Here is a 26,065-nt window from a genome sequence, read left to right on the forward strand (position 1 = left end):
GCCGAGGGTCCTCACCCAGGTGACAAAGCAGTGTCCCACGTCCTCCGGAAGCTGCTCGTACTTCTCCAGCTCCTTCAGGAATATGCTGCAGAGTCAAAATGGGATCGTATCACTAAGAGGGTTTAAAGCACTTTACCAGTGAGATAAGCCAGAAATCAGAGCAAGCAGGCCAAGCATACCATTTCAACCAAGTGCAGTGAAACATTGCGTAGCTCTAGGCTAGCTGACTCTCAGTCAGCTGACATGTTTAGCCCTGAAGCACTTCCTATTACAAAGTCTACCCCAGCAGCTTACTTCCAGGCGAGTGCTTTGTTCAGTAGCTAAGGATGCTATTTAGGGATACAGATAAACAGTCAGAAGAGGTCACTGAGATTTCAGTGTGTTTTGCTGGGGTGGGGGGTGGGGGGCTGGGGCGTGAGGAAGAGTCCGGCAGCTTCGGCCCCAGCATTGTCCTTCCGCAGGCTACTGGGCTGCAGAGACTCTGTCCAAAGCAACTTGTGCCTTTTAAAACAACAACAACAACAACAACAACAGCAAACAAAAGAAAACCCTTAAAAATAAAACCAAGTGCCTCCTGTGGCCAATGGACAGAGCATTTTATTTTGGTCAGACTACACATCTGTTCTGTGCTCAGTTCCTCCTTTCTTCTTGGAAAAGACCACAAGACCACACAGCGGCCAGCAGCCCCGGAGAGCTCTCCTTCCATTCTGAGAAGGAATGGATGTAGCAGCTGGTGACATAGCTTCCTCCAAACACAGTGTTCACACTTGCCCTGCCCTTACTTCTACGGCAGGGAAGCACATGGAAAAAGCTGAATCTCTATAAAAAGCGTCTCTACAGTGTCGGGGTCTTTTGACGAAAGCCCAACAGGGATCATTCATATTTCAACAGATTCACTGAAATGGATGCTTAATTCAGTTGGAAGCTTCCATATCTTGTTGTCACACTGCAGCACAGTATCGAGATTTCAAGAGTAACCAGCTCCCCAAAGCTAAAGCCACTCACTTATTATGAAACTCGTAGATTTCCTGCATGTTCCCGAAGATAACAAGCTCTCTGTTTACGATGCCGGCCGGGATCTCCTCCACCCCGCTGGTCATTTCCCACAGGTACGTCTGGTCAGGAGGGAAGCAGAGGGATTATACAAAAACCGACAGCACACGTCCAAGAGACAGCTACTCCTGACATCTGTGATACACACCCAGAGTTCAGGAATCGCTGAAAAACACATCTGAAGATTGCAACTTTTTACAGAACCACATGAAAAACTTTTCCCCAAAAAAGTCCCCGCAGTTGCTATAAGCACTTTGGAATAGTTCCTACACATTCCAGCTCAAAACTTTCTATCCCCAGCTGTGAGTTTTGGAGTTACCCTACTCTGCGAGGTATGACAAACATTCTTTCAAACTACTAAGAGGATGAGCTGCCCGTCACAATTAGCAGGCACATTTCTCTGAAGCTGCTGTAAAATTCTGTACAAAGAGACTGTCAGCCAGGCGTCATGTGATGAATGGAATGAGAGGGTTACTGCTGTGTCATCTCTGGGATGAGCACAACACAGCCTGGAACCTCACAGAAGAGCGGAAACAAGAAAAGCAGGCTGCTTAGGCACACTTCAACTCTCAGAAGCAACAAAAGTGTGATTATTTTAAGAATCACCAACAGGTAGGGATAACAAGCTCGCTTAGACTGAACCTAAATAAACAAGCAAAAAAACTTACTTACATCCATACATTCGCGGAGGTCTCTTACGTAAGCCTTTTCAGTTTGAATTAGCTCAGCCATGATGAACCTTCAACAGAGGAAGACAGCAAGGAGCTCAGCTTACAGGCAGGTCACATGCTCTTTTTAACTACCTAGTTTGATGGTTTATAAAATAATAAGGCAGTTTTAAAAGCCATCAGTCAGTATGGTGTACTGGGGAATTAAGTCAAGAACAGACAGGACAATAAAAGTATGCAGCCACCGATTCAACGGAAAAACTGTTTTGGAAAACATTCTGTTGAGGTCCCCGCAGGTCAGGGCTTCTCACTCAGCACCACTGACATCTGGGGGCAGACAGCGCTCTGCTGGGGAGCTGTCCTGTGTCGTGGAGGAGGTCAGCAGCATCCCTGGTCTCCACTCACATCACACACACACCCTCCCCACAGTGTGACGTACCAAAAATGTCTCCGTACGGGACAGAATGTCCCCCAGCCAGGAACCCCTGGTTTAGGACAATCCTGTCTTCATGAATGTCTAGTACAGTGCACCAGTCGGCAATTCTGAAATAGCCCCAAGTGTGTTATTTTTCTCGTTGGTACTACTACTTACTCATGACCTACTGATGACCAACGACCCTAAAACAGTTTGTCAACCCTGTAGGAAATGGAGGCACACGGACGAAAACAAGACATGGTTTCTGAAGCAGGTGACAAGGGACAGTGGCGTCTGCGCTGTGAAAACGCCGCACACCCAGAGCTGCACAACGGATCAGTGCCATTTGGTTTCAGAGCACACACACAAGCATGTCTGTCCAAGTGACGGTCCCTTCACTTGCTCAGCGAATCCCAGCAGATTCGGAGAGACTGGCTTACTCTTTCCTGCGGGCCGACTTGCGTTTCTCTTCGTTGAGCTCATGAGCCGCATCACGAAGCTTCACCTCCGACCCAGGGACACTGGCAGGGATTATATCTAGCTGAAGACTTTTGCTCTGTGGAGGAAGAGAGCCAAGGAACTCCAGTTAACTCAACCTGGGGAGGATACGAGCAAGAACACCTTCATTCTGTGTGCATGAAGCAATTTACCGATTTGTTGGAATCTGAAGAAATGCCCAGGGCTTTCTCCAAAGAGGTCCTGTACTTCTCCATCCGCAGAGAGAAATCTCTGTACCTCTTATCCACTGCAGTCACACATTTTTTTATCTCTGCTGCATGGGCATGCCCTTTTTCACAAAAGCCATCAGCCAGCTGTATCAATAGCTTCACTCTCTCTTTGGTTTGCTGCAAAAAAAACAACAGGAAAGTATTGTGAGGCAAATGAACTCAACTGCCAGAGACCAGAAACATAGTGGCAACTTGCCTACTGCTCTGAGCTCCCAACAGGGAAAAAACCACTGGGGACAGAAACTTCCACCGAAGCTCCAAGTGCACCCATTCATCACCCTGATCCTAGCCGAGCTACCTCTCCTCAACTTTCCACAAAGAATGGCAAGTTTATGACCTTGAGAACCACCAGACAAAAATCTAGACTTTCCTTTTGCAGTATCTTCATCGGGTCGATGCTCAGGAGCGTTCTGTTGAAGGAAGACAGGAATGCGCGCTCAGGCTCTCTCTGCGCCCTGCGACTCTCCACCACTGACAGGCTACAGAGACGCTCCCTGCTGCCCGTGGGTCCATGCCCCGCGCCTTTAGGGCAGCGGTGGTCAGATACAGACGCCGACTTTCCTGCCGCCCACGTGGCAGAGGTTCTCCCCCCAGCAGACCCTCCACGGATCCTTGGAGCAAGTCCATATCGCACGTTCATTTCTCCTTCAGCTCTCAGTAGAAATGGAGGAAAAATCACTAGTCAGGAAATGATCTTCCTAAAGGTATTTCAAATGTCCTTCCCTGTTGTAGAACTCCCTCTCAAGAAAGTTATTTTGTTTGTATATGTACTTAGAGAAGATATCTTAATTAAGTTAAACATAACTTTCTTACTTTTCTTTAAGTTAAGGATAAGCCTAAAACATTGGTTTAGCGTGTATGACAGTGACTTCACTCAACTGATTTTTCCACCACATCCTTCCCATGTGTTCTGACAATGAGGCTTCCTTCACCATTCCCGCTGGCACTTGCACCGAGTACAGTTACTCTTCTGGCAGGGAACCTGATTTTTTCCACTGGACTTTATCTAGAAAATCTCTATGCCTAATGTTCAGGAAGCTGACTTTAAACCCTCCCAACAGGTGTACATGAGAGCAGAGGCCTCAAAAAAAAAAAAAAAAAAAAATCCCAAAAGGATAAAGGTCAGAGCTCAAAACCTGGATAAATTATCTTAGTTTATACAGTAAGTCTGAGGCAGAATTCACCAGACTACCTATAAAGCCAGCTGTCAAAATCCTTGAGCTCGGCACAGACACCCCGGGTAACCTCGCTGCAGCCGAGCACCCGACTGGCCAGTGTCCAGCATATGGGCCCCACACGGGCTTCCTGTCTCCATTTCTTTGCCCTAGCACCCCTCCGGCCCAGGATGTTATTCCCCCAGATGTCTCCGTGGCTCCTTTAGGTCTCCGCTTGACCAATGGCCCCCTTCTCAGCAGGCCCCTCCAATTCCCTTAAAATTACAACTTCCCCTTCCTGCCACAGCACAGCTACCCTTCCCTACCCTGTCAGCTCTACTCGTTCCCAAGGCACGGATCACTTTCTAACAAGGACCCAGTTTACTTACTACCATTACTGCTGCCTGTCTCTTGTTAGAATGTAACCACCACAGGACCGGGATATCTGTTTGTTTTGCTTACTAATATCTCACTCACTGCCGTCTGCCTGGTGCGTAATGGACATTTACCAAATACTTCTTGAGAAAATAAATTAACATTAGGTTCTTTGTGCAAGTATGTATATGCCTATAACTTTAATGGGCGTGGTAGTTACTCTAAACAGGCATTAATATAATACTTATCAAAAAACAAGTGAAAACAAAACTCAGATACAATCATGTCTTTGTGGAAAAAAAACTTAACTATTACAGATTCTATTCAAGCTGTTTATTGGAAAAAGTCAGCAAAACTTAAACTACCCTGAAGTTGATAGGGCTTTCATCTGGTATGGAAATGAACTCAAGTAGAGGGAGCTAACAGGAAAAGATCTGTCAACCACATCTTTTTTGTAAGAGAGGGAAAGGTGGAGGGGAGATACAGAGGAAGAGGGAGAGAGAGAATCTTAGATAGACTCCTTACCCAGTGCAGAGCCCAACATGGGGTTTGATCTCAGGATCCTGAGATCATGACCTGAGCCAAAATCAAGAGTAGGACATTGAACCGACTGAGCCACCTAGACGCCCCTCAACCAAATCTTTTCACTTACCAACACGACATCTTTCTGGATTTGTTAAGACAAGACTAAATATAAACCAAATAAAGAAGTCAAAGTTTCGGACTTGGAAGCATACATTCCAAGAGGAACTTAACTTAGAACCATTATTAAATTTTAATATGAAAGACAATTAATAGGAGTATGGTGGGATTATTAACAAACTGTGTTGCCTACATAAGGTTACACTGCTGTGTGCCCAGATTCTACTGTGCTGAGAAGCACAAAGAAGGTTCCATGACACCCAGGGAGCACCTCTCTTCCCATTCTCCGTCGGTGAAGGGTACTCAGAGTTATATGTACTGTTAATGAGGCAAGAAAACTGTGTCCCGTTGTAAGCACCAGGGTCACCGGAGTGAAGATAAAAAAGACAATTGAAAGGGAAAACAAAAACACCAAGAATGGACAGGAGGGTTTTTGCCTAGTACACATCATACAAAACAGACCAGGTGCCAATGTGTAACAACACCAACAGGCTGTTACTGAACTGGACACTAGATGCCGCAGAAGGTAGCCTAGAGGCAGAGCCTGGTAGCTTGCAACTTTATTTAAACCATCGGAAAGTCAGTTTCTCCAAGAGCTGTGGCCAAGCTACTCCCTCAACCATGGCCTCCCTCCCTCCCTGATGGCTGTCTGCTTTCTCTCATTACTTCGCAGGCACTTCAATATATATTTACCCAGTCGTCTTGTTACTGCCTGTCTAACTAGAAACTGTAGTCCATGAGCGCAGCACGAGGAGTAGTTTCTGGTGAGTGGCAAGGGCTCTGTGAATCATGACCGAATGAATGAACAGTGTGATAAAAATGAAGTATGATGAATCTGCTCATTCATGAACCTTTTATATCTTGATATATATTTTTTAGTTGGTGTTTTTTAAATGTATGCATAGAATTCAAAATTCAAAAGGTAAAAGAGGATACAAAGTGGAAAATCTTCTTGCCCTGCCTTCCCATGACCTGTCTCAGTGATCAACATCCCGTGTTATCATTCCAGAAACGTTTTAGTACAGAAGGGGGTACACCTATATTTTTTTCTCTCTCTCATTTTGTACCTAAATGCTTGCACACAATAAGCCCTGCTCTACACCAAGTACTTTCCATTTAACAACTCAGTTATCCTTCACCACTGGAGCACAAGCTACACCCTTGTTTCATGTTGAGAGCTGCATATTGTTTCTATGAGCTAATGTGCTTCCACTGACGGGCCCTTCATGCTGCTCCTGCGCTTTTCCCATGCCCGGCCCAAAGCAGGAGAAAACACCCCCCATCTGCGTCTGCGCATGTGCAGAGCCCGCATTTCGAGATGTGGGCCTGGGGGGCTGAACAGAAAGTGCGTCTGTGACGCTGAGTGGTAATACGGTGACACCCGCAGAGGTCACCTCCATTCACCACTCCCAAGACAACAGGTGCAAGCTTCTTGATCTTTGCCAATCTCTTGGGTGAAAACAGAACACACTGTAGTTCTGATGTGTAATTTTATTTTAGGTAAATTTGACAATTTCATACGTTTAAAAGCCATTTGCAATTCTTTTCCTGTGAGCCCTCTTTAACATCATTTGTTCACTTTCTTATTTCGTCTTAGTGATTTAGAAAAGCTCTTTACTTCTAAGAAATCAGCCCTTTGTTATATGAACTGTGTATTTATCTTCTCTTTCTGTCTTTTAGTTACGGTGGATTGCCCTTTAGCAATTTTGAGCAATTTTTAGCAATATGAGAGGGGGACAGAAGGCGAGCAACACCTCCAAGGTCCAGAGCAAGGGCTGTCTGAGTAAAACAAAGGCAGCCGGAAACCAAAAGGATAAAAAGGCTAAGAAAAAGAATAAGAGGTATTCTTTTCAAAATCTACCAGTTCCTCTTGGCAAAACTGATTCCGTATATTCAGTGAAAGAAAGAGCTCTGTATATCAGGGAAACAGCAAGGTCAGATATTACCTGTGATTTTAGATGCTTATTTTTTACAAAATGCAAGGGCAAAAAGATGCCCGCTACTGCTCATTCTTTAATAACCACACCCCAAATTTGAGAAGGGAAATTCAGAAATAAAAAATCCTTTTGTAGACACCCCACTGGTGGAACACAGCTGCCATGCTACTGCACTGTAGACAGGGGCATTCACATCACATCTGTGTGCCTGGCGCCCCCTGGGGTTGTGCAGTGACAGGGCTGTGTGTGCATAATGACCTGCAGAGGGCAGCATGAACGGAGATGTAAGCTCGTGAAAAGGAACCAATCTTAAATCTACCCTCTGAGTGGGATCTTAGGCATTTTCTGAATACCTCTATAATCAAAGGCTATTCAAAGAAACAAAGATAGATCATATGAGGCACACAACTATAATTTATTATCCAACTATTAAGAAATACAAGAATTATACAGCCAAAGGGGTGCTGTATCTAGGAAGCAAAAGGCACGCTGCTTACCTGCAGGGGCAGGCAGGTCAGCGCTCCTCAGGTGAGTGGGCGGGCGCCCTCCTCTGGGTACTCATGGCCGCTCTGGGTGCGGCTGTCATTGCCGGACTGCCTGAGCCTGCCCCCGAGCCCCAGTGTTCACGGTCCGCCCCCCCTTGACCAGGGCCAGCTCTCACCCAGCCCTGCAGGGGTGAGTCTGTCCGCAGCTGCACTTGACTGTGTGCTCTTCCAGAGCAAAGACTGGGGGCTCCCAGAGCCCACATCTCGTGGGCGGGCAGAGGGCAGTGAGGAATAGCAGGAGGGGTCAGAAACGGTTACAGAAAACGAAGTACAAATAAACATAATACAAAGTAGCTGTTGCCACTCTAGAGGATTTAAAAATTTCCCACCGACGGTTTTCAAAGCCACCTTAAGGGCAACACGAGAAAATCGTGTTTTGTTTTTTTTTTACTTTGTGGGAATACTTCTTTTTCACCAAATATACTATCCAGCTTAATCACCTATTTCTACCAGTAAATCTGAATTTCCAGTTTAAAAAAAAAAACAAACAAAAAAACACCTCAAATCTATCATCAAAAACAGAGGCACTTCTGAAAATATTACAAAGAATGTATATTCAAAAACTTTGAAAAACAAAAATAAAAATACCACAGGTGGAGAAGGGAACTCTAAAAATCTCAAAACTGTTTTGAGGTAACAGAGTTAGCCTCTGTGGGTATATACTCTAACGGGGAAAATGTTCGTGGCAATGTGTGGAGTCTTTTTTTTTTTTTTTTTTTTTTTTTAGATTTTATTTATTTATTTGACAGAGAGAGGTCACAAGTAGGCAGAGAGAGAGGAGGAAGCAGGCTCCCTGCAGAGCAGAGAGTCCGATGCGGGGCTTGATCCCAGGACCCCGAGATCATGACCTGAGCCGAAGGCAGCGGCTTAATCCACTGAGCCATCCAGGCGCCCCCAATGTGTGGAGTCTTACAGATTTGCTTAAAAATTCATCTTTACTCACGTATATGACACATGCCATGTGTTTAATTCTGCTTCGCCCTTCAGGAAGAAAGGGAAGATGTCTCCACTCGCATGAGCCCACGTACAAGCACTACGAGCCCGCGGAGGTGCACTCTGCCAGCCGTGCCCCAGACCGATTCCCGACCGGACCGGGCAGTATGTGAGCAGGGCCGCAGCAGGAAGTGTCACTGACCAGAGACCAGGCAAAAGAGTGTCCCCAAAACATACCCAAGCCAAGTCAGTTAACACCAAACAGTGTTTCCTAAAAATAGCAAGTACTCAGAAAAGACCTCAAAAAAGAAAACAGAAAGGTAAAAAAAAGTAATGGAAAGGACAAAAGCGAAAACATAAAGGCATCTGCCAAAATCAGAGGATCCAAAGGGAACACCACATACAGGGAGGGACAGCTGAGGGGAAGTATGAAAGGCAGAAGGAAGTGTCACCTTCATTAATGTGTGATGAGCCACTGGGGTCCCACTGTTTCTCCAATTTTGGATAAGGAGTTTAAGTGACTTTTTCTTTTTTGAGAATTACCTTATGTACATGAAGTGTCCTGTTCTAGGTTATTCTGGAAAACCTGCCGGGCATCTGGGCGACTGAAGAGATGTTTATTACCAACCTGAACCTACCTTGGCAGTGATCTGAAACTCCTCGTGCTCTTTCAGTAGCTCTTGGGTGTGCTGTATGCTTGAGCCCGTGGAGGTGTGTGTGGAAAGGTAGAACTCCCCGTTGTCATGGATCCATTCTAAAGCCTAGAGAGGAAGGAATGCAGACGATCACGGCTGAGCCCTGATAAAGGCAGCCCCATTCCGTGCGCAGCACACGCAGACGTGAAGTCACAAGCCAAGGCTGGCACACACCTAGAAGTACTTCCTCAAGGACAGAGGAGCGTCTGAAATAACTATTGTAAGTCCAAAAGTAAAAGAAAAACCCTGACATTCTAGAAAGCACATCACTTATATCACAATGATTAAACGTTCAAGAGGTTCTTACAGTTGTGAAACACAATCACAACAGAAGAAGCAAACACTAAGATCCTTTTTCTAGAATACTGAGAAGGCATGGATGGGGGGCGATCTGAGAGCCTCACGCTGCTAAATGTTTAGGCCTTACTTCCTCTTCCTGCCTTCACTGAGTACCGGTGGGACCCACCACACTTGCTTTTTGGGGGTCCCATCCCATGATGCCCAAACATGCCACGGGGTGGGGGGACGCCAGCAGAGGATGGGGCCTAACCCCTGTGGTGGCAGGAGAGAAGGGAGTGCACCTGAGAAGAAGGGGACCAGGGACTGCGAAGACCCAGTTCTAATGCATATGCGATCTCGTGCCCTTAGATGAAAGTGGTTTCATCACTTCTATTTCCATGTAACTAAAGCGAAATCAGACTTACTCAAACATATGCATCTAAAAACCCAACACTGTGGGAAAGAAGCATAAAAATGGAGAAGCTTTTACATTTGCCATTTGTAGTCTCTGGCTCATCCGCTGTGCTGTGCTCATCTTAAAGCAGAAATGTCACCGTGTCTATTAGATACGTCACAGCATCTACAGCATTTTCGAAGGCAAAGTGAGAAGGAAACCATGACCTGGCCAGAAGACTTACCGTGCAGGAATTATGGCTGTCAGGCTGGAGCCCGCCCCAGGACAATGTTAAAACTGCTGCTGGCTGGAGGCTGAAAGTGATGCTTGTCAACTCCCTCCAAAGGTCCCTGGTTTTTTCGTACTTAAGCACACTGTCTCTGGGGGCCTACTGTGGAGTCAGGTGCAACCTGGGGGACTGGGGAACGAGTGGAGCTTCAGCCCTGCCCCAGCAGACAGGGCAGGAAGTGGGAGATGAAGAAAGAAGCACAGAGACAAATGAGAGCAGGGACACCATGCTTAGAACGGGAGATCAGCAGAGGCGGTGCTGAAGCCGGGAGAGGCTGGCTGGGAAGCAACAGGTTCGGAAGAACAGGGAGAAACTCAACAGGCAGAGGGGGGTGCGCTGTGGCCGCAGGCTGCTGAGCTGGTCTGCTGCGGGGGCTAGAGGAGAGGCTGGAGAGAGTCTGGGAGGGCAGGAAAGCCCAGGAGCTCACAAGCACAGCCTCGACTTTTCTGTGGAAGCTAACAGGGCTACTGTGTGAAGGAATTGCAGTACACAGCGAGTGGAAGAAGTAACCAGTCAGCAAACGGGCTCCAAGACTCAGACAGGACACGGCGGGGGTTCCTACAGCATGCTGGCTCTGGATGTGAAGGGGGAGGGCAGATCTGACACATGTGGGAGGTCTGCACCCATGGAACTCATGAAGGAGTGAAGGTGGGAAACTGGGAAAGAAAGGAACCAGGTGCTATACACCCTGGAAGGTGAGGGGACACAGGGACATGCCATGTAAGAGGAGGGGATCCTGGGGGACACAACTTAAAAGATGAGGAGGGGGACACACCCCCTAAGACAAGGGGGCCGGAGGGACACCCACATAGGACAACGGAGCCTGGGGGACACAACCCATAAGATGAGGGCGCCTGGGGGATACCCACATAGGACAATGGAGCCTGGGGACACACCCACATAGGATGATGGAGGCTGGAGGACACACTCCGTAAGACGGGGCCAGCAAAATCAACAAGACAGGAAAAAACAAGTGTTGGCGAGGATGTGGATGTCCCATTGTTGGTGGGAATGCAAGTTGGTGCAGCCATTCTGGAAAACAGTGTGGAGATTCCTTAGGAAATTAAAAATAGAGCTACTCTATGACCCCGCAATTACACTACTGGGTATTTACCCCAAAGACACAGATGTAGTGGAAAGAAGGGCCATCTGTACCCCAAAGTTCATTGCAGCAATGGCCACAGTCACCAAACTGTGGAAAGAGCCAAGAATTCCCTTCAACAGACAAATGGATAAAAAAGATATGGTCCATATATACTATGGAGTATTATGCCTCCATCAGAAAGGATGAATACCCAACTTTTGTAGCAACATGGACAGGACTGGAAGAGATTATGCTGAGTGAAATAAGTCAAGGAGAGAAAGTCAATTATCATATGGTTTCGGTTATTTGTGGAGCATAAGGAATAACATGGAGGACATTGGGAGGTGGAGAGGAGAAATGAGTTGGGGGAAATCGGAGGGGGAGATGAATCATGAGAGACTGTGGACTCTGAGAAACAAACTGAGGAGTTTGGAGAGGAGGGGGTGGGGGATTGGGTGAGCCTGGTGGTGGGTATTGTGGAGGGCACGTACTGCATGGAGCACCGGGTGTGGTACATAAACAGTGAATCTTGGAACACTGAAAAAAAAATTAAAAAGAAAAGATGAGGGGGCTTGGGGGACACACCCCATAAGATGAGGGGGCCTAGGGGACACCCACAGAAGATGAGGAGGAGGGCAGGGTTTCATGAGTCCAGTTCTGGTCTCGGTAAGGCCAAAGCAGACACCAAGGAGGCAGCTGGGATTTCTAAGTCTGCAGACCCGAAGCGGGGGTCAGGGCTGGGAGGTCCAGCAGAGGAGGTAAGAAGACAGGAAAAGATAGGAACAGAAATAAGAGCCAGCCCCAGACAGCCTGGGAGAATGCCAGCGTTCCACAACGGAGAGCCTGGGAAGAGCACTGAGGAGGCCAGAGGTGCCTGGGAAGTCCGAGGGCCGGGACTCGCCCCCAGAGCCGGGGCCTGAATCACCACTCTGCATTCCTGCCAGTTAAGCTCAGGGTGCGTGCATCAGGGGGGGCCTCCAGCACTGGGGCTTGTAAATAAGCAATTTCAGTGCAGGACTGTGAGCACAGCACAGAACAGAACCCAACGGGCTTGCAATGGCCACACTTCCAGATTTCGTTTTGGGCAAATGAGCTGACTTCAGGAAAAAGCAACAACACATTCCATTGTTTCTCCCTATTAAAATAATTATTTACAACTGTGTTCTCTGTCGCTGAATGACTGCTAGTCTTTCGACAGAGAAACAATAAAGACAGACATATGAGAAGAGGTTATGAGACAATCTCTAATTAGAAACAAAATCAGGCCCCGTAAGTCTGAAATACGGTTGAACTGTCACTAAATAAAATGTATTTAAACACTAAAAAATGCTGCTGGCCACTTCTGTTGGGACTCTAACGACTGGTGACATCAGCCGAGATGAGGGAAGGGCCGAGGCTGGTGCCAGGTCTACAGTCCAGGAGCTCCGGCTTACCAGCCTCGGGGGAACTAAGCCGTTCTGAGCACCTCACTGCCCATCTGAAACCAACACAGACCAAATCAAAAAGATTCTCCCTAAGTGGGAAACTGTGCTAAGGAAAATTTAATCTTTCTTGAGCTAAAAGATTTAACTGAATGCCTACTCTGTGGCAGGCACAGGTGAAATGAGAAAAGACTGTCCACGGCTGATACAGTGACCAGGGACCCAGAGCACTGAAGAGGCCCCAGTGACTTTAAGCTCCCCGACATGCACACGAGATGGCTCACGCACGGGTTCTGCGAGCGAGCCTTCTGCCCTCTGTGCCCTCCAGACTCTCCACATTCTGGACCAACAGCTTACGGATTCCCGTGCAACCATTAATGCCAGGAAGTGACAGGAATCGTAGTTCACGTTAGGGGTCAGACAGACTTTACCCTAAAACGATCTTCCACGACTAACCCTACTGGTGGAAGCACTTATCCCAAAATGACTTCAGAAGATGGAAACTCTAGCCTTATCTTCTTACTGTTTTTTTTAAGTAGGCTCTATACCCACCATGCGGCTTGAACCCGTGACCCTGAGATCAGGAGTCCCGTGCTCTACTAAGTGAGCCAGCCCGATGCTCTGCAAACGCACCCTCTTGAGGTCTCTGAATTAGTCAACTGCATGAACGTTTTTTAACTCTACTGAACTCTTAGAAATTCTGAAACATTTCTTACCTACTTTTAGCTCAAGTTATCTGAAGAACAAAATTTTATCTTGAAAATATAATTACAGCAAACAACAACAGAAAACCCCACCCACTGCAGTATTTCTACAAGTACAGAACCTGGCTCCCACAACCATTTTTGAATCATTGTCATGATTAGGACTCGGACTTGGTGGTCTTACGTCCGAGCTAACGGCAGCAGAGGCCGGCTGGGCGACACACTTGCTGAGGGCCCAAATCACATTTTTACGGGGTAGGGGCTTTCGTTTCATGACAAATTTATTTAAAAGGCACGACTGTTTTGATCATCTGAAAGTGGTTTTCAAAACGGCTGATGTGCAAGAGCCACCCAGTGGAGGCCGGAGAGCACGGGGGAGCCCGGTGTAGCGACCGACCTGCTTGGCACTTCGTTCAAAGACCACGTACTGCTGGCACTGGTCTAGCCGTCTCTTTCGCATGGTCCAGTAATGCAATACCCTGTTCTCCCGCTGGAAGAGTTCATTCAAGATGTCTGAGAGCAAAAACAAAGACGTGTGTTGGTACTTACAAGCAGTGGAAACACTTGCAAAATCCCATCCAATGTTATGGAAAGACTTTATGCAAATGTCAGTGCAAGACAGAGTATTAGATTAAGAGCCACACAGCTTGCTCTCCCCTGTTCTCAGTGAGCGTGTCCACCAGATCCCTCCTGCCGCTCTTACCCCAATGTGTTATCTTATGATTGAGCTCACTGGAAACTGAAGGCTGACGTCCACTCTCTCGCGTTATCTGGATGAGTGGGATAAGCTATGGCATCCCCTGCAGGGGAAATCTGACAATGGCTGGAAAAACTTCGGTAGTAGGTAATTTGTTCAACAACATTAAAACTTCTTGTAGAAGTTATTTATAGGATCTATATCATAATGTGTATATATATATATATATATATATATAGGATCTATATCATAATGGTGAGGTACTAGAAATAAAGTTTTTTTATTCTTCTTCTCCTTTTTTTTTTAATAAAGACAAAAAAAAAATATAAACCATTAGGTGAAGCAAGGACATGAAGCAGAGAAGCATGGAGCCAGGAAGGCCAAAAAACCCCGATTACATAGACACTGTAAATGTCATAGATAAAGAAAAACCACCATAACAGTACTGCACCAATAAAAAGCAAGTTAAAATTATTGGAAAAATATAAGACACAGACCAAATGTACTTGCTAGTCGAAGTACAGATGTACTTGGTAGTCAGGAAAAAGATGAAAGGTCCATTAGAAAGATGAGCAAAGTGTAAAAAGATTTTATTTATTTTTATTTTTAGATTTCATTTATTTGAGAGAGTGAGCGTACGAGAGAATGTGAGCATAAACGGGTGGAGGGGCAAAGGGAGAGGGAGAAGCAGACTCTCCGCTGAGCGGGGAGCCCTATGTGGGGCTCGATCTCAGGACCCCGGGATCATGACCTGAGCCTAAGGCAGACGCTTAACTGCCTAAGCCACCCCGGTGCCCTGAGCAAAGCATATAAACGTGAATTTCATAACATGGCCACTAAATACACAGAAACACGTTTAACCTCACTCAAACAATGAGACCATCCCTGCACCCTTTTCCTACAAGCACTGGTGCTATCCAGCACTGGCAGGATGGGGGGAGAGGAACACGGGTGACCCCGTATTACTGAGGGGAAACAGCACCACTCTTGCAGCGGGCACTCTGGCAATAGGTGGCGTCATCGGAAGTACGTACACCTCTGAACCAGCGATTTATCCTTCAGATGTACGGTGCTTACACAAGCCATACGTACTCGGGTGCACGAACATGAAGGCACTGTTTGGAAAAACTGGCAGTGACATCTGAGCCCAACAAGGGGACGGGTTAGGTCAACTATGAAATCATTACACTGGACATTGATATCCGTATGATGGAGCAGATCTTTAAAGTCTGACGTAGAAAGAGGACTAAGATACATTATTATTTTTATTTTTTTTTTTAAGATTTTTTTTTTTTTTAAATTTGACAGATAGCACAAGTAGGCAGAGAGGCAGGCAGAGAGATAGGGAAGCAGACTCCCTGCTGAGCAGAGAGCCCGATGCGGGACTCGATCCCAGGACCCTGAGATCATGACCTGAGCTGAAGGCGGAGACTTAACCCACTGAGCCACTCAGGCGCCCCCATTATTATTATTATTAAGTAGACTCGACACCCAGTGTTGGAGCCCAACCTGAGGCTTGAACTTAGCACCCTGCGATCAAGACCTGAGCTGAGATCCAGAGTTAGACGCTTAACATGAACCTGTGAGCAGGATTTACGTGGCAGCTCGGTGGTCATGCTGCATTATCTTTACTGAAAAAGTAAACTAATGCAGTGACACAAATTAAGATTTGAAGTTTGAGGCTAGTCAAAAAATTAAGCTACCATTTAAATAAAAACATCACACGTGAAAACTAACATGAGCCAATGGGTCTTTTCCAGGCTCTTCTTTCTACAGTCCCTGCCTGGAGCCCAACTGATTTGGGGCGAGGAAGCGGCCAGGCAGAGCTCGGAGCACCCCCGCCGGGACTGGGACGGAAAACCCCCTGGGGCTTCCTCGTGCACCTGAAAGACTGTCTGGGATCCTGAGACGGGGTCTCTTCTGGCACCATCACCCTTACGTGGATTTACTGCACTGTCCCACACGTTAACTCTTTCGTCCCCAAGTGCCCAATGAGAGAAACAGGACATTTTGTTTTTAGCTCTTCAGAGAATCCAGAATAATAATGCACAGCAGCAAACGCAGTGGCCACCCAGTAAGTGTGCAAGTGGGACACACACTCCTCACACACACACCCCCTCGGACTGGTACACCTGGTAAGGATCAGAACATCTGCGATCAGAGAAAGCCGAGTACGACCAACAACCAAAGGCAATACTGATGGAGAGAAAGGCAGCGACGGTTATATGAAATGAGCCAAATGAACTGATCACCAATGCAAGTAACTTGCTGAAAAGTGGCTGTGTTAGTCACTCATCTCCCTGAGAGAGAAGCCCGCCGAGTAATAAAGACGACTCTCCTCTGCAGAGTGCTGGAGACTCTACCAGTGTGACATTTTTCTGACACCTCTGACAGATGAATCCAGACGAACAAGGAGGGAATATAAGGTACAAAAGTTTCTGCCCATTGTATGGGTTTAAAAAGTGAGATGAATCATTTGTTAATGGGTTATGAAACCCAACTCTGAGCGCTCAGGCTGTGGGCCAGGTTCCTCCTCTGTTTACTGCCAGTCTCTGAAGCCCGCCGTGAGGACGGCAGGGGCCTCGATGTCAAGACTGTTTCAAACTCTTAATCATTTTTCTTAGGATCTATTTCCATGTAATCTTAATTGTATTTGTAAAAACACACACACACACAAAACAAAACTATGATTAAATCTAAGTTTTAAGTTAGAGAACACCTACAAGTATTTTCACTGTTAAGTACTCAATCAGAATTCTAAAGTAAAAACCCTCAGTCCCCCTCGCTTCTATCCATACTGATCCTATTAACAATTTAGTATCAAATTTTCCCAGATCAGTTTCTACGCACTTACATTATATATATGCATACATAAAAACATAGCTTTACAGACTTTTACACTCAAATGATACCAAAAGGTATGATATTTGGCAAGTTGATTTTATTAATGCTTTAAGTATATAAAATCGGTAATACCTTCCAGCAAAAACTTTGGTGTATAATTTCCTGACTTGAACTTTTAAAAGTATTTGACTATAGATGAATTCTGGTTTTCCTTTTCCCCTAATTTACAATATTTTCCCTTGCTTGCACAAAATAGTCCATGCTAATAAATATCATGCTGCCTTTTGTCCCTGCTTATACTCTTCAACTTTATTCAACAAAGTATCAATCTGTATCATTTGCTTCATATTTTATTATTAGACAAAGGTAACTGGCAAGAATGTTAATATGAAACAGACATTTAAAATGAAGCCCTGGGTGGCTCAGTCCGTTAAGCAGTTAAGCGGCTGCGGCTGCCTTTGGCTCAGGTCGTGATTCCAGGGTCCTGAGGTCAAGCCCCGCATCAGGCTCCCGGCTCAGTGGGGAGTCTGCTTCTCCCTCTCCCTCTGCAGCTTCCCCGGCTTGTGCTTGTGCTCTCTCATGCGCGCTCTCTCAAATGAATACATAAAATTTAAGAATTAAAATGAAAACATAAAACCAAATAAAATGCAGCCCTGGATGTCAGGCTCTTGGAACCTATCTTGCCCAACTCCTCGTACTGCTCGCCAGTAGAACGACTCGTAGCGGTACTCACTTTTTACTTGTTGTTCGGGGGCTTTGATATGTGTCACCATTCCTGGCATGTTCACACTGTTCCTGTGCAGGTATTTCAGGAAGACATCTGCGTTCCTTCTAGCAAGTGTGCAAGCCTAAGAGATACATGGAGGGCAGTGTGTTGTTAACACGACTTAGACAAACATGTGTTTTGAGTCCATACGGATGACAACATCTTACAGCTCTAACGAATGTCTTTACCTAAAACATTCATCGGGCCAACTTGTGGTTTGGAGAGTACATAGGTTATCTCCTCTTTCAATTAAAAAAAAATCTGTCTTGGCTCTCTTGCTCTGATGAAGCCAGCTGCTGTGTTGAGCGCTGCCCTATGGAGAGGCGCATGGGGGAGGGGACTAAGAGTGGCTGCTGGCAGGCAGTGGGAGAAGCCAGAGGCCTTCTCCTGCCAGGCCTTGAGCTGACCACATCTCCCAGGCAACACCCTGACTAGAGCCTTGGGAGAAACCTTGAGTCAGAGCACCCAGCTAAGCTGTGCCCAGATTTCTAGAAAGGGCAGACAGTATTTTCAGCTTTCCAAGTCATACATTCTCTGTCTCCCTGTTGCCAGTACTGAACCCAACCACCGTGGAGGGAAACAGCCACCGGCCGCATGGAGATGAGGAGAGCAGATGGATTCAGCTCTCAGGTGCTTAGACTGACAACCCCTGGTGTGAGCCGTCAGTCTGGGGGTGCCTTGATTTGTGGTGTTACTATGGCAAGAGATAACTGGTGGATTCCACATTTATAAACCAAATAAGTTAATTTCATTAATGTATTTTTTAAAAAAAGAGGAAACATATTCTTAATTATATTTGAGTTGGAAATATCCATTTCCTGTCTTCTCTCTGGAGTTACTCTTTCTTCAGAAGCTCTGTCTCCTCCTTCAGATACCAGGGTATTTAGGCCACAATCTGAACAAGACACAGGGAGCTCATTGTTTCTGGGTGGTCACCGTTTCCAGGCCTTTGCAGTAGATGGAGTTGGGACAGTTTTTAATTAAGAGAAGAATGTATCATGAGTCACCACAGATTAGCCTGAAATCGGCTGCGTTCCAAACAGCGAGGAAGCAGCAGCGGACGACCATGGTTATGCGAGGAGGATGTCAGAGCCAACCTGACCGGAAGGAGCTTCCATGAATGGGACGAGTTGAGTATAAAAGGATAAATGACTGCAACTGATCAAAATACACCAAATATCTTAAAATCCGGGAAGACGGAACAAAAACTAATCCTATGTAGAGGTTGCCAGGGCAAACAGCTCATTATTCTGAAAATGATAAGCAAATGGAAAGATTCAAGCATTTAGCCTGCCTTTTCTGAACACACTGTTTGAGAGTAACCAAATAGCTAAGGAGGGAATAATTCTAGCTCATCTAGGCAGAAGGAAGATAGAACCTCACCATTCTGCGACTCCTAATGCAGCATTATCACCCCAGGGTACCAGGCCCATCACGTAAATGCAGACAGAGAAGCACATGATGGATAAACGGACTCCATACGTCTGAAGCACTCGGAAGCCCTCGTATCACACAGACACAAAGAGAAGCGGACCTCGTGTGCCTCCTGACGGAACGCCAGGTACACTGAGCACACGCACACACACTCACACTCCAACGTGAATCCAAATGAGGCTCTCAACAGAACACACTTAGAGAATCCAGGATGGCGCAAAATGACTCCCCAGGATGCAATTATGGAAATCCAGAGTAAGAGAAACGCTACAGCCTGAGGGACTGACTTCTTCGGCAGACAGATAGTAATAAAAGAGGGGTTGGTATTTAGATTAAAAGAGGTTTCAGAAAAATGTCACTACAGTCAACAGGCGGACCATGTTTGAATCCTGATTAAAACCACATATAAAAGACAATATTGGTCAATTTGAACCAACTGAATTCAACTGGTCACTTGAAATGGGAAATTTGAACACTGCTGGATTTTGTATAAGAGATACTGTTAATTTCCAGGACCTGATAATGATATTGTGGTTATCTTTTAGAAAGACAGAATTTACTGTTTAGATACATACTCAAGTATTTAGAAATAAAATGATGTAACATCTAGAATTTAAAGTAGCCAAGGGAAGGTGGGCATGTGCCCAGGTGCTGATACTTACTGAAGTTGGGTGAGGACCCAGAAGTTTGTTACCTGTTCTATTTTTGTATGTATCTTTAAACTTTCATAGTGAAAAGTTTAAAGATACTGAATACACAGACAGTACTGAACCCAGCTGAGTGAAGGAATGTGAACAGGCCAGTGAGTATTTTGTTTTATAATTTTATTTAAGTATCTGTCTTACTTAGACTATGGAGTATTTAATTCTGCTTTATTCTGAATGGACTGCAGAGAAAGAGAGGCAAATTATGAGGGTTCCAATGGAAATGTTCTCACGGTGGCAGGCATTTCATAAATGTGACGAGCAAGGACACACAAAGCCCGAGCTTTCAAGTCCCCTTTGAAATGGTTCAGCGGGAGGCTGAGGGAGTCACCCCCCGCTTTCCCACCCTGATCTGCTACAAAGAAAGTCACGTGTTAGAAGCTCAAAACAAATGACCAGATAGAATTTTCTAGGAGTTAAAATCTGTTCTCCCAGACTAAACAGTAACTCTGTCAGGACAGACATCACCTTCGGGATGGAAACAGAAACTATGAAATGTAACAGGAAATGGGGTCAGAATGCCAAAGCAAAACTCAATAAAGTGACAATGAAAAGCACACGCCACACCTATTCTTAAAAGTCTGAGTGACAACAGGCAGAGCCTCAGAAGATTGTCAAGAGTGAAAGAATGCATCACAGAAACATGGAAATGTTGCCCAATGTTTTAAGCACTTTTTAGAACATTTGGGTGCTTTAGGTACGCACATGACAAAGGCAACTAAAGAAACTCCTCATTTAAAGCTTCTCAGAGTCCAGACTTCCAGCCAGGCCTAAATGGGATTACGTTTCTTTTGCAGGAAACGCTTCCTGAACAAGTATTAGTAACTAATCCTGTACACCACAAGAGCTGTTCCTGCTTTGGGTCTACTCTGCACTGGGTTCAGGCTTTATTCCTAAAAAGGCTGAATTTCCAAAGGAAGATTCTTTTAAGCTATAGGCATTTTTGTCTCCCCGAATCAGTCAATCTCTGCTCAGAACCATCTGGTGTTGATGTCCACCCAGGCCCTATTCACACGGGTTTCCAGCAATCTGGGAAAACTAGAGAGCGTAAATCACAAATGAAAGATTTTAAGACTTTCTCTGACCAGCTAGCACAGGGCTGATGCAACGTCACACAGGGGAAAGCTGCAGGTGTGGGGAGCCCCTGTGGGACATGGAGGCAGCCACACGCCTGGCACATGGGGATATCTGTGGTTCTCTGACAGAGGGTCCAGACCCTGCCACCTTCAGGCAAACCCTCTCATGTCTGTGTCCTCTGTTCAGGGAGGCACCAGCACCCCAAAGGGCCGCCTCCGTACCTTCAGGAATGCTTCCTTTTGCTCCAGGTGCTTGCTGATCATTGGGGTGACATGGTCCGTCTCCGAGTTGGGGCCCAGCTTGTCGGCTCCTCCACACCAGTCCTCTTCTCTCTTGTACTCCTGCTCCAGGCTCTCGAGGACACTGCAGACCTGTGAGCAGAGGAGTCACAGGCTCAGAGCAAGCCGGTCAGGCACAGATCAGCATCTCTGGCAAGTGTGGTTGGTCATGTTCTGGGGACAAAGGTGCTGGCCTGGGGATCAAGACCATCGAAAGGAACCATGGGCTCCATCTTATGTGAGGACAAATGCTGGGGACAAAGTAGGCAGGCCTTTCAGAACAAGAACCAAATAAAAACAGAATTCCTGGTCTCTCTCTGGTGTATTTTAGGCCATGTATTTAAATGAGAGGAAAACGGAGGTCTTCTCAGCTCCTTTCCAACCTATTACTCTTTGATCTCTAAGGTAAGCAATAATCCTTCTACTTCTAGAATGCTCTTCCCTGCCTGCAGTTGAGCCGTCGGGCTTAGTAATGACTGCGGAGTTAATGATGGAACTGTCCAATAAGACGCAGCTCCACACAAAAGGCTGGTCAGGAGCCCAGGGCGCAGGACCTGCCTCCTCACCTGCTCTGAGGTTTTGTAGAAGGCGACAGACGCGTTCACGAGCTTGAGGCGGTCTTCCATCTTGAGCATGAGCTGCTGCCAGTGGGAGGCCACCTTCTCGGCGCAGTCCCGGATCATGTCCATGTCGTAGTGATTGGCCTGCAGCATGGCTTCTGCCTTCTGCTGCACCTGCAGGGCGCTCTGGTGTGTTTTCTAAGGAAACAGAAAGGAGAAGGGATGCTTACTTAACTGGGCTGCCATGCGTTTGCTGGAAAGGAACCGGGAAGCCTGCCATGGTACCGCTCCTCCTGTTTTTATAGAAACAACTTCACTTGGGGCGCCTGGGTGGCTCAGTGGGTTAAGCCGCTGCCTTCGGCTCAGGTCATGATCTCAGGGTCCTGGGATCGAGTCCCGCGTCGGGCTCTCTGCTCAGCAGGGAGTCTGCTTCCTCCTCTCTTTCTCTCTGCCTGCCTCTCTGCCTACTTGTGATCTCTCTCTGTCAAATAAATGAATAAAATCTTTAAAAAAAAAAGAAACAACTTCACTTAATACTCATTAGGACACTTCCACAAACACAGCAGACTGCCCGGACAAAAAAAAAAAAAGAAAAGAAAAAGAAGAAGAAGTAGAAGTTGTTTTCATAGTTTTCATGCCTAACAACAACTGCATTTATATTTAAATTACCTAACGAAGATGAAATGCATTATGACATTCCAGAATGGGTCCCCGTCGTGGGGTTCTCAGCTTGAGAAATAGCAGAGAAAAGCCTTAATAGCCAATACTCTGAAAAAGCTGCCAAAATGTTCCAAGTTTATTCTTCCTATTGAGCTTCCTTCTAACAGCAGCTAGAGGCACACCAACACATGGGGAAAAAGGCGGCCACACTGAATGCCTTTTTCATTTTTACCTTAAACTTTAGACTTGAGTAAAAAGTTTTCAAGAACTATAGACTTTTAAAAAGAGAGAGAGAAACATAATTCAAAGCCAGGAATGAGCTAAGGGTATACTCTGGAGGCTCATGTCATATTAAAATATCAAAATAACATCAGAAACCCAGTAGGAATTCCTGCTTGTGGACGTTCACTAGAAGATTCCATGAGGGGCTCACAGGTCAGATTCTCCCAAAGAAGAATCACAGCACCAGACAGAAGAGTCGTTAGGGGGAGTTATGAACAGTTATGGGTCTCTGCGGACACAGAGTAATTTTCTTTTTCTATTTTTTTTTTAGCCACAGCAAAATTTTGCATTTCACTGGAAAGGCACTAAATGATCCCACAAAAGATTATACGCAATATGACCAACTCTATCTTTCACCCAGACACACTGACACGTATTAGCAAATTAATTATTAGAAATCACCACGCACAGTGTATAGTTTTCAGAAGATGCCCAGAGTCTGGGCTTCAGGAAGAAGTGTTAGTATGTGTCTGTTGGTGCTGAGTAGTTGAAAATACGTCAATCTTGAGAATAAATTAACAGTATTTTCTGTGGCTTTTTTCTCTATGTATATAACAAGTAATCTGTAATCAAATGCTCTTATTCCCATTATCATGAGACTACCTACCATAATTAACTCCCCCCTGCCCAAAAACACAACAAGTAATTAACTCACATGCTGTGACAGGGAATCTAAGCGGGCCTGGACCTGGCCTGGCACCGACGACCCCACGAAGGTGAGGACCGCTGCTTGGAACCAGGGTCGAGGAGTTCCGTGGACAATGCTGCTCATTGGTGATGTGCACTGCTCTGCTCTGTCCAGGAGCATGTGTACAAGACCAGCAAAACGTAAAGCCCCTCAGCCCAGACTCCAGCTCGGGTTCTCAGGCGCAGGTGCTCCTGACAGCGGGGGGCTCAGCAGACCAGGAGGTGGAAGAGGGAGGTGGGAGGTGGGCTGGCATCCCTACCTCGATGGCGTGCTGGAACTGCTCATGCTCCCTCTGTAGCTGCTCTGCCTCTTGTAACGAGCTGGCCGTGATGAGTCCAGCGTTCAGCATCGACTCTCCATTGCGGATCCAGCCCAGCACCTGAAACACGACACGGGGACCTCCAAGCATCGGATCTGCGGGGGACCCCCCTGTGGGCCAGCAGGGACACAAGCCACGCAGGCAAGGTGCTCAAGCTGCTCACGTCAGCTGCAAAGCACGGGTTTCCTTATGATCCCTCTGCCGACAGCCTGACGTCTTTCCACGGTATCCGATCCTGAGTGCTGCACTTTAAAATTAAATCAGTTCTCTTACAGCTTCAAATGGGTGCTGAAGAGGTGGTCCACAGGTCAAAACGGATTACGAATGACCTATTAGAATATCTACTACCACAAACAGTTCCCTGAAAATGGGGCGCCTGGGTGGCTCAGCCGGTTTAGCATCTGCCTTCGGCTCAGGTCATGATCCCAGGGTCCTGCGCTCCCTGTTCAGCAGGGAGTCTGCTCCTCCCTCTCCTTCTGCTCCTCCACTCCTGCTCCTGCATTCACGCGCATGCTCTCTCTCTCAAGGAAATAAATAAAATCTTTTAAAAAACACTAAATAATTCCCTGATAATCAAGAAATATATTTTTCATTCCTTTTTAAGTAAACATGCAAAATTAGCAAACTGCTTAATAAGGGAACTCTTTTATTTCACCAACCTATTTTCCAATTTAGTGCCAGTACTAAACGGCCCGCTAACCGAAGAGCGGATTCCGCGGAGCTCCGAGGCTCAGGGTCGCCCCCGGGATTCTCAGCATCACACACCAACAAGAGCATCCCAACTGTGGCAGCCACGGGACTGTGGAAGGTCACCGTGGGTACTTATTTGTGGCACAGACCGCTGCTTACCTACCCAGTACCTACTTCTCCTCATCTCCTGTCTCAGAGAACCCTGACTCTGGGGGGTGGGGAGTGGAGGTTAAAATAAAGCCACCTCACTGCCCCACCACCATCATTTCGTTACAGTCAGGACGCTCTCTCCAGCTACAAAGGTCTGCGCTGTTGCCTCTGGGCGCCGTGTGAACACGCTTCTTCTCTGAGGCAAGTGCTTCTTCCTCCCGGTTATGTCCTTCCCCTCCTGCTGCCTGGGAAGTGCCGGGGAGCTGGGGTTACAGCAGCCGCCTGACAGCTCGTCACCCGCGTATCTGCCTGACTTGTCCTGTGGCCACGCGGACGCCAGTCAGTAATTTCTGAGCACCACTTTTAGACTGTTACAGGCGAATGCAATTCCTTGTGGATAGTTTATCCCTTTGTTGCTCAGACACATTGTTTTGTTTTTAGCAAGAAGGAACATTTTATTAACTGGTCTTTAAAAGGCAGGTCACGATGCCTCATCTCACCACATGGGGGACCAGCAGGTGCTCTTTAAAGCTCTCCAGTGTGACAGTGTATCTGCTGGAGTGTGGGTGCCGCCCACTGAGGCCTCACACCTAAGAGGCCCCTTATCCCCCCTGCTCAACCTAACACACGCTTTTCTGTGTCTCCACCGGAATCCCAGAGAGCCCTACTTTCCCTGTATCACGGCGGAAGGCATGGTTTCTCTGCTCGGGAGATAAAATGTCACGTAGATGCAGAGTGCGCGCAGGAATCCCATCCGCCAGGAGCCAGGAGCAGCCCCTCGCCAACGTTCCATGCTGGCCACGCTCCTGAGATAGGGCAGTAGAGCAGGCTGGCCGCAGGAGACAACCCCAACCCTCTCTGGCCTGTGACCCCATCCAGACTGAAAACAGCCAATCTGGCAGAACAATCCTACAGTCATTTAGCTGAGAAGCAACGTGCTCGGTTTCAAGCAGGAGACCACCAAGGACAAAACAAACTAAGCAGACGTTCCCTTCCGGTGATCCACCTGCTGGGCGGGGAAGGTCTCCCGCTCCAGAGGAAGCACAGGGCAGTCCAGGCACTGACTCCGTCCTTGCCCCCGAGCTGTGGCCGTACCGGGATTCATACCATGCCTCCAACAGCTGTGCTCTGTGTCCCAGGTGGCCAGGAGGTCCCTTCCCGGAGGGCGGGTCACGCGGGACCCCTCGTGGCCGGCAGCGGGCTTACCTGCTTCACTTCGGCTTGCAGATGGCGAAGCTGCACGCACTGCTCCAGATGCTTCCGATGCTGTTCCGCTGCCACGTCCAGCTCCTGCTGCTTCTCGTGGAGGAACTCCAGCAGGTCCTGGACCCGAGTCGCCATGTCCACGTCTCTATCGCAAAGCAGCTCCACGCCTGAGGACAGTGAAGGGAGAGCGCAGAGGTCGACGGGCCCATCTGCTGCTCTTCCGCTGCACACGACACACACTGCACTTTGGTGAAGATTATCTGCCCGGCCCGGACCAGCCCTGTCACCTTGAAGGCCAAGTTCAAGGAAGGCGGAGTGGGCAGAGGAATGTTCACATGTGCATGCGAAGGGGTCTGTAAGAATGTATCTGATGTGTTCCAAAGCAAAAGGTAAT

At 47.0% G+C, this 26,065-nt stretch overlaps 1 protein-coding gene across 3 annotated transcripts in view; it reads right to left on the minus strand.

Annotated features, from left to right (window-relative positions):
* Positions 1 to 26,065, minus strand: part of TRIO (trio Rho guanine nucleotide exchange factor) — a 225,404-nt gene that overhangs the window by 104,083 nt on the left and 95,256 nt on the right. For all 3 annotated transcript variants that reach the window (XM_046000363.1, XM_046000364.1, XM_046000365.1), the window contains 12 exons: positions 25,672 to 25,838; positions 23,566 to 23,685; positions 21,683 to 21,874; positions 21,060 to 21,209; positions 17,591 to 17,705; positions 13,714 to 13,829; positions 9,089 to 9,211; positions 2,787 to 2,981; positions 2,577 to 2,692; positions 1,726 to 1,792; positions 1,006 to 1,115; positions 16 to 85 (listed from right to left, as the gene is read on the minus strand). In XM_046000363.1, coding sequence (XP_045856319.1) covers positions 16 to 85; positions 1,006 to 1,115; positions 1,726 to 1,792; positions 2,577 to 2,692; positions 2,787 to 2,981; positions 9,089 to 9,211; positions 13,714 to 13,829; positions 17,591 to 17,705; positions 21,060 to 21,209; positions 21,683 to 21,874; positions 23,566 to 23,685; positions 25,672 to 25,838 — 1,541 coding nt within the window. The remainder of the gene's footprint in view (positions 1 to 15; positions 86 to 1,005; positions 1,116 to 1,725; positions 1,793 to 2,576; positions 2,693 to 2,786; positions 2,982 to 9,088; positions 9,212 to 13,713; positions 13,830 to 17,590; positions 17,706 to 21,059; positions 21,210 to 21,682; positions 21,875 to 23,565; positions 23,686 to 25,671; positions 25,839 to 26,065) is intronic.

This window comes from Meles meles, chromosome 3 (genome assembly GCF_922984935.1).
Source record: "Meles meles chromosome 3, mMelMel3.1 paternal haplotype, whole genome shotgun sequence".
Taxonomy (NCBI): Eukaryota; Metazoa; Chordata; class Mammalia; order Carnivora; family Mustelidae; genus Meles; species Meles meles.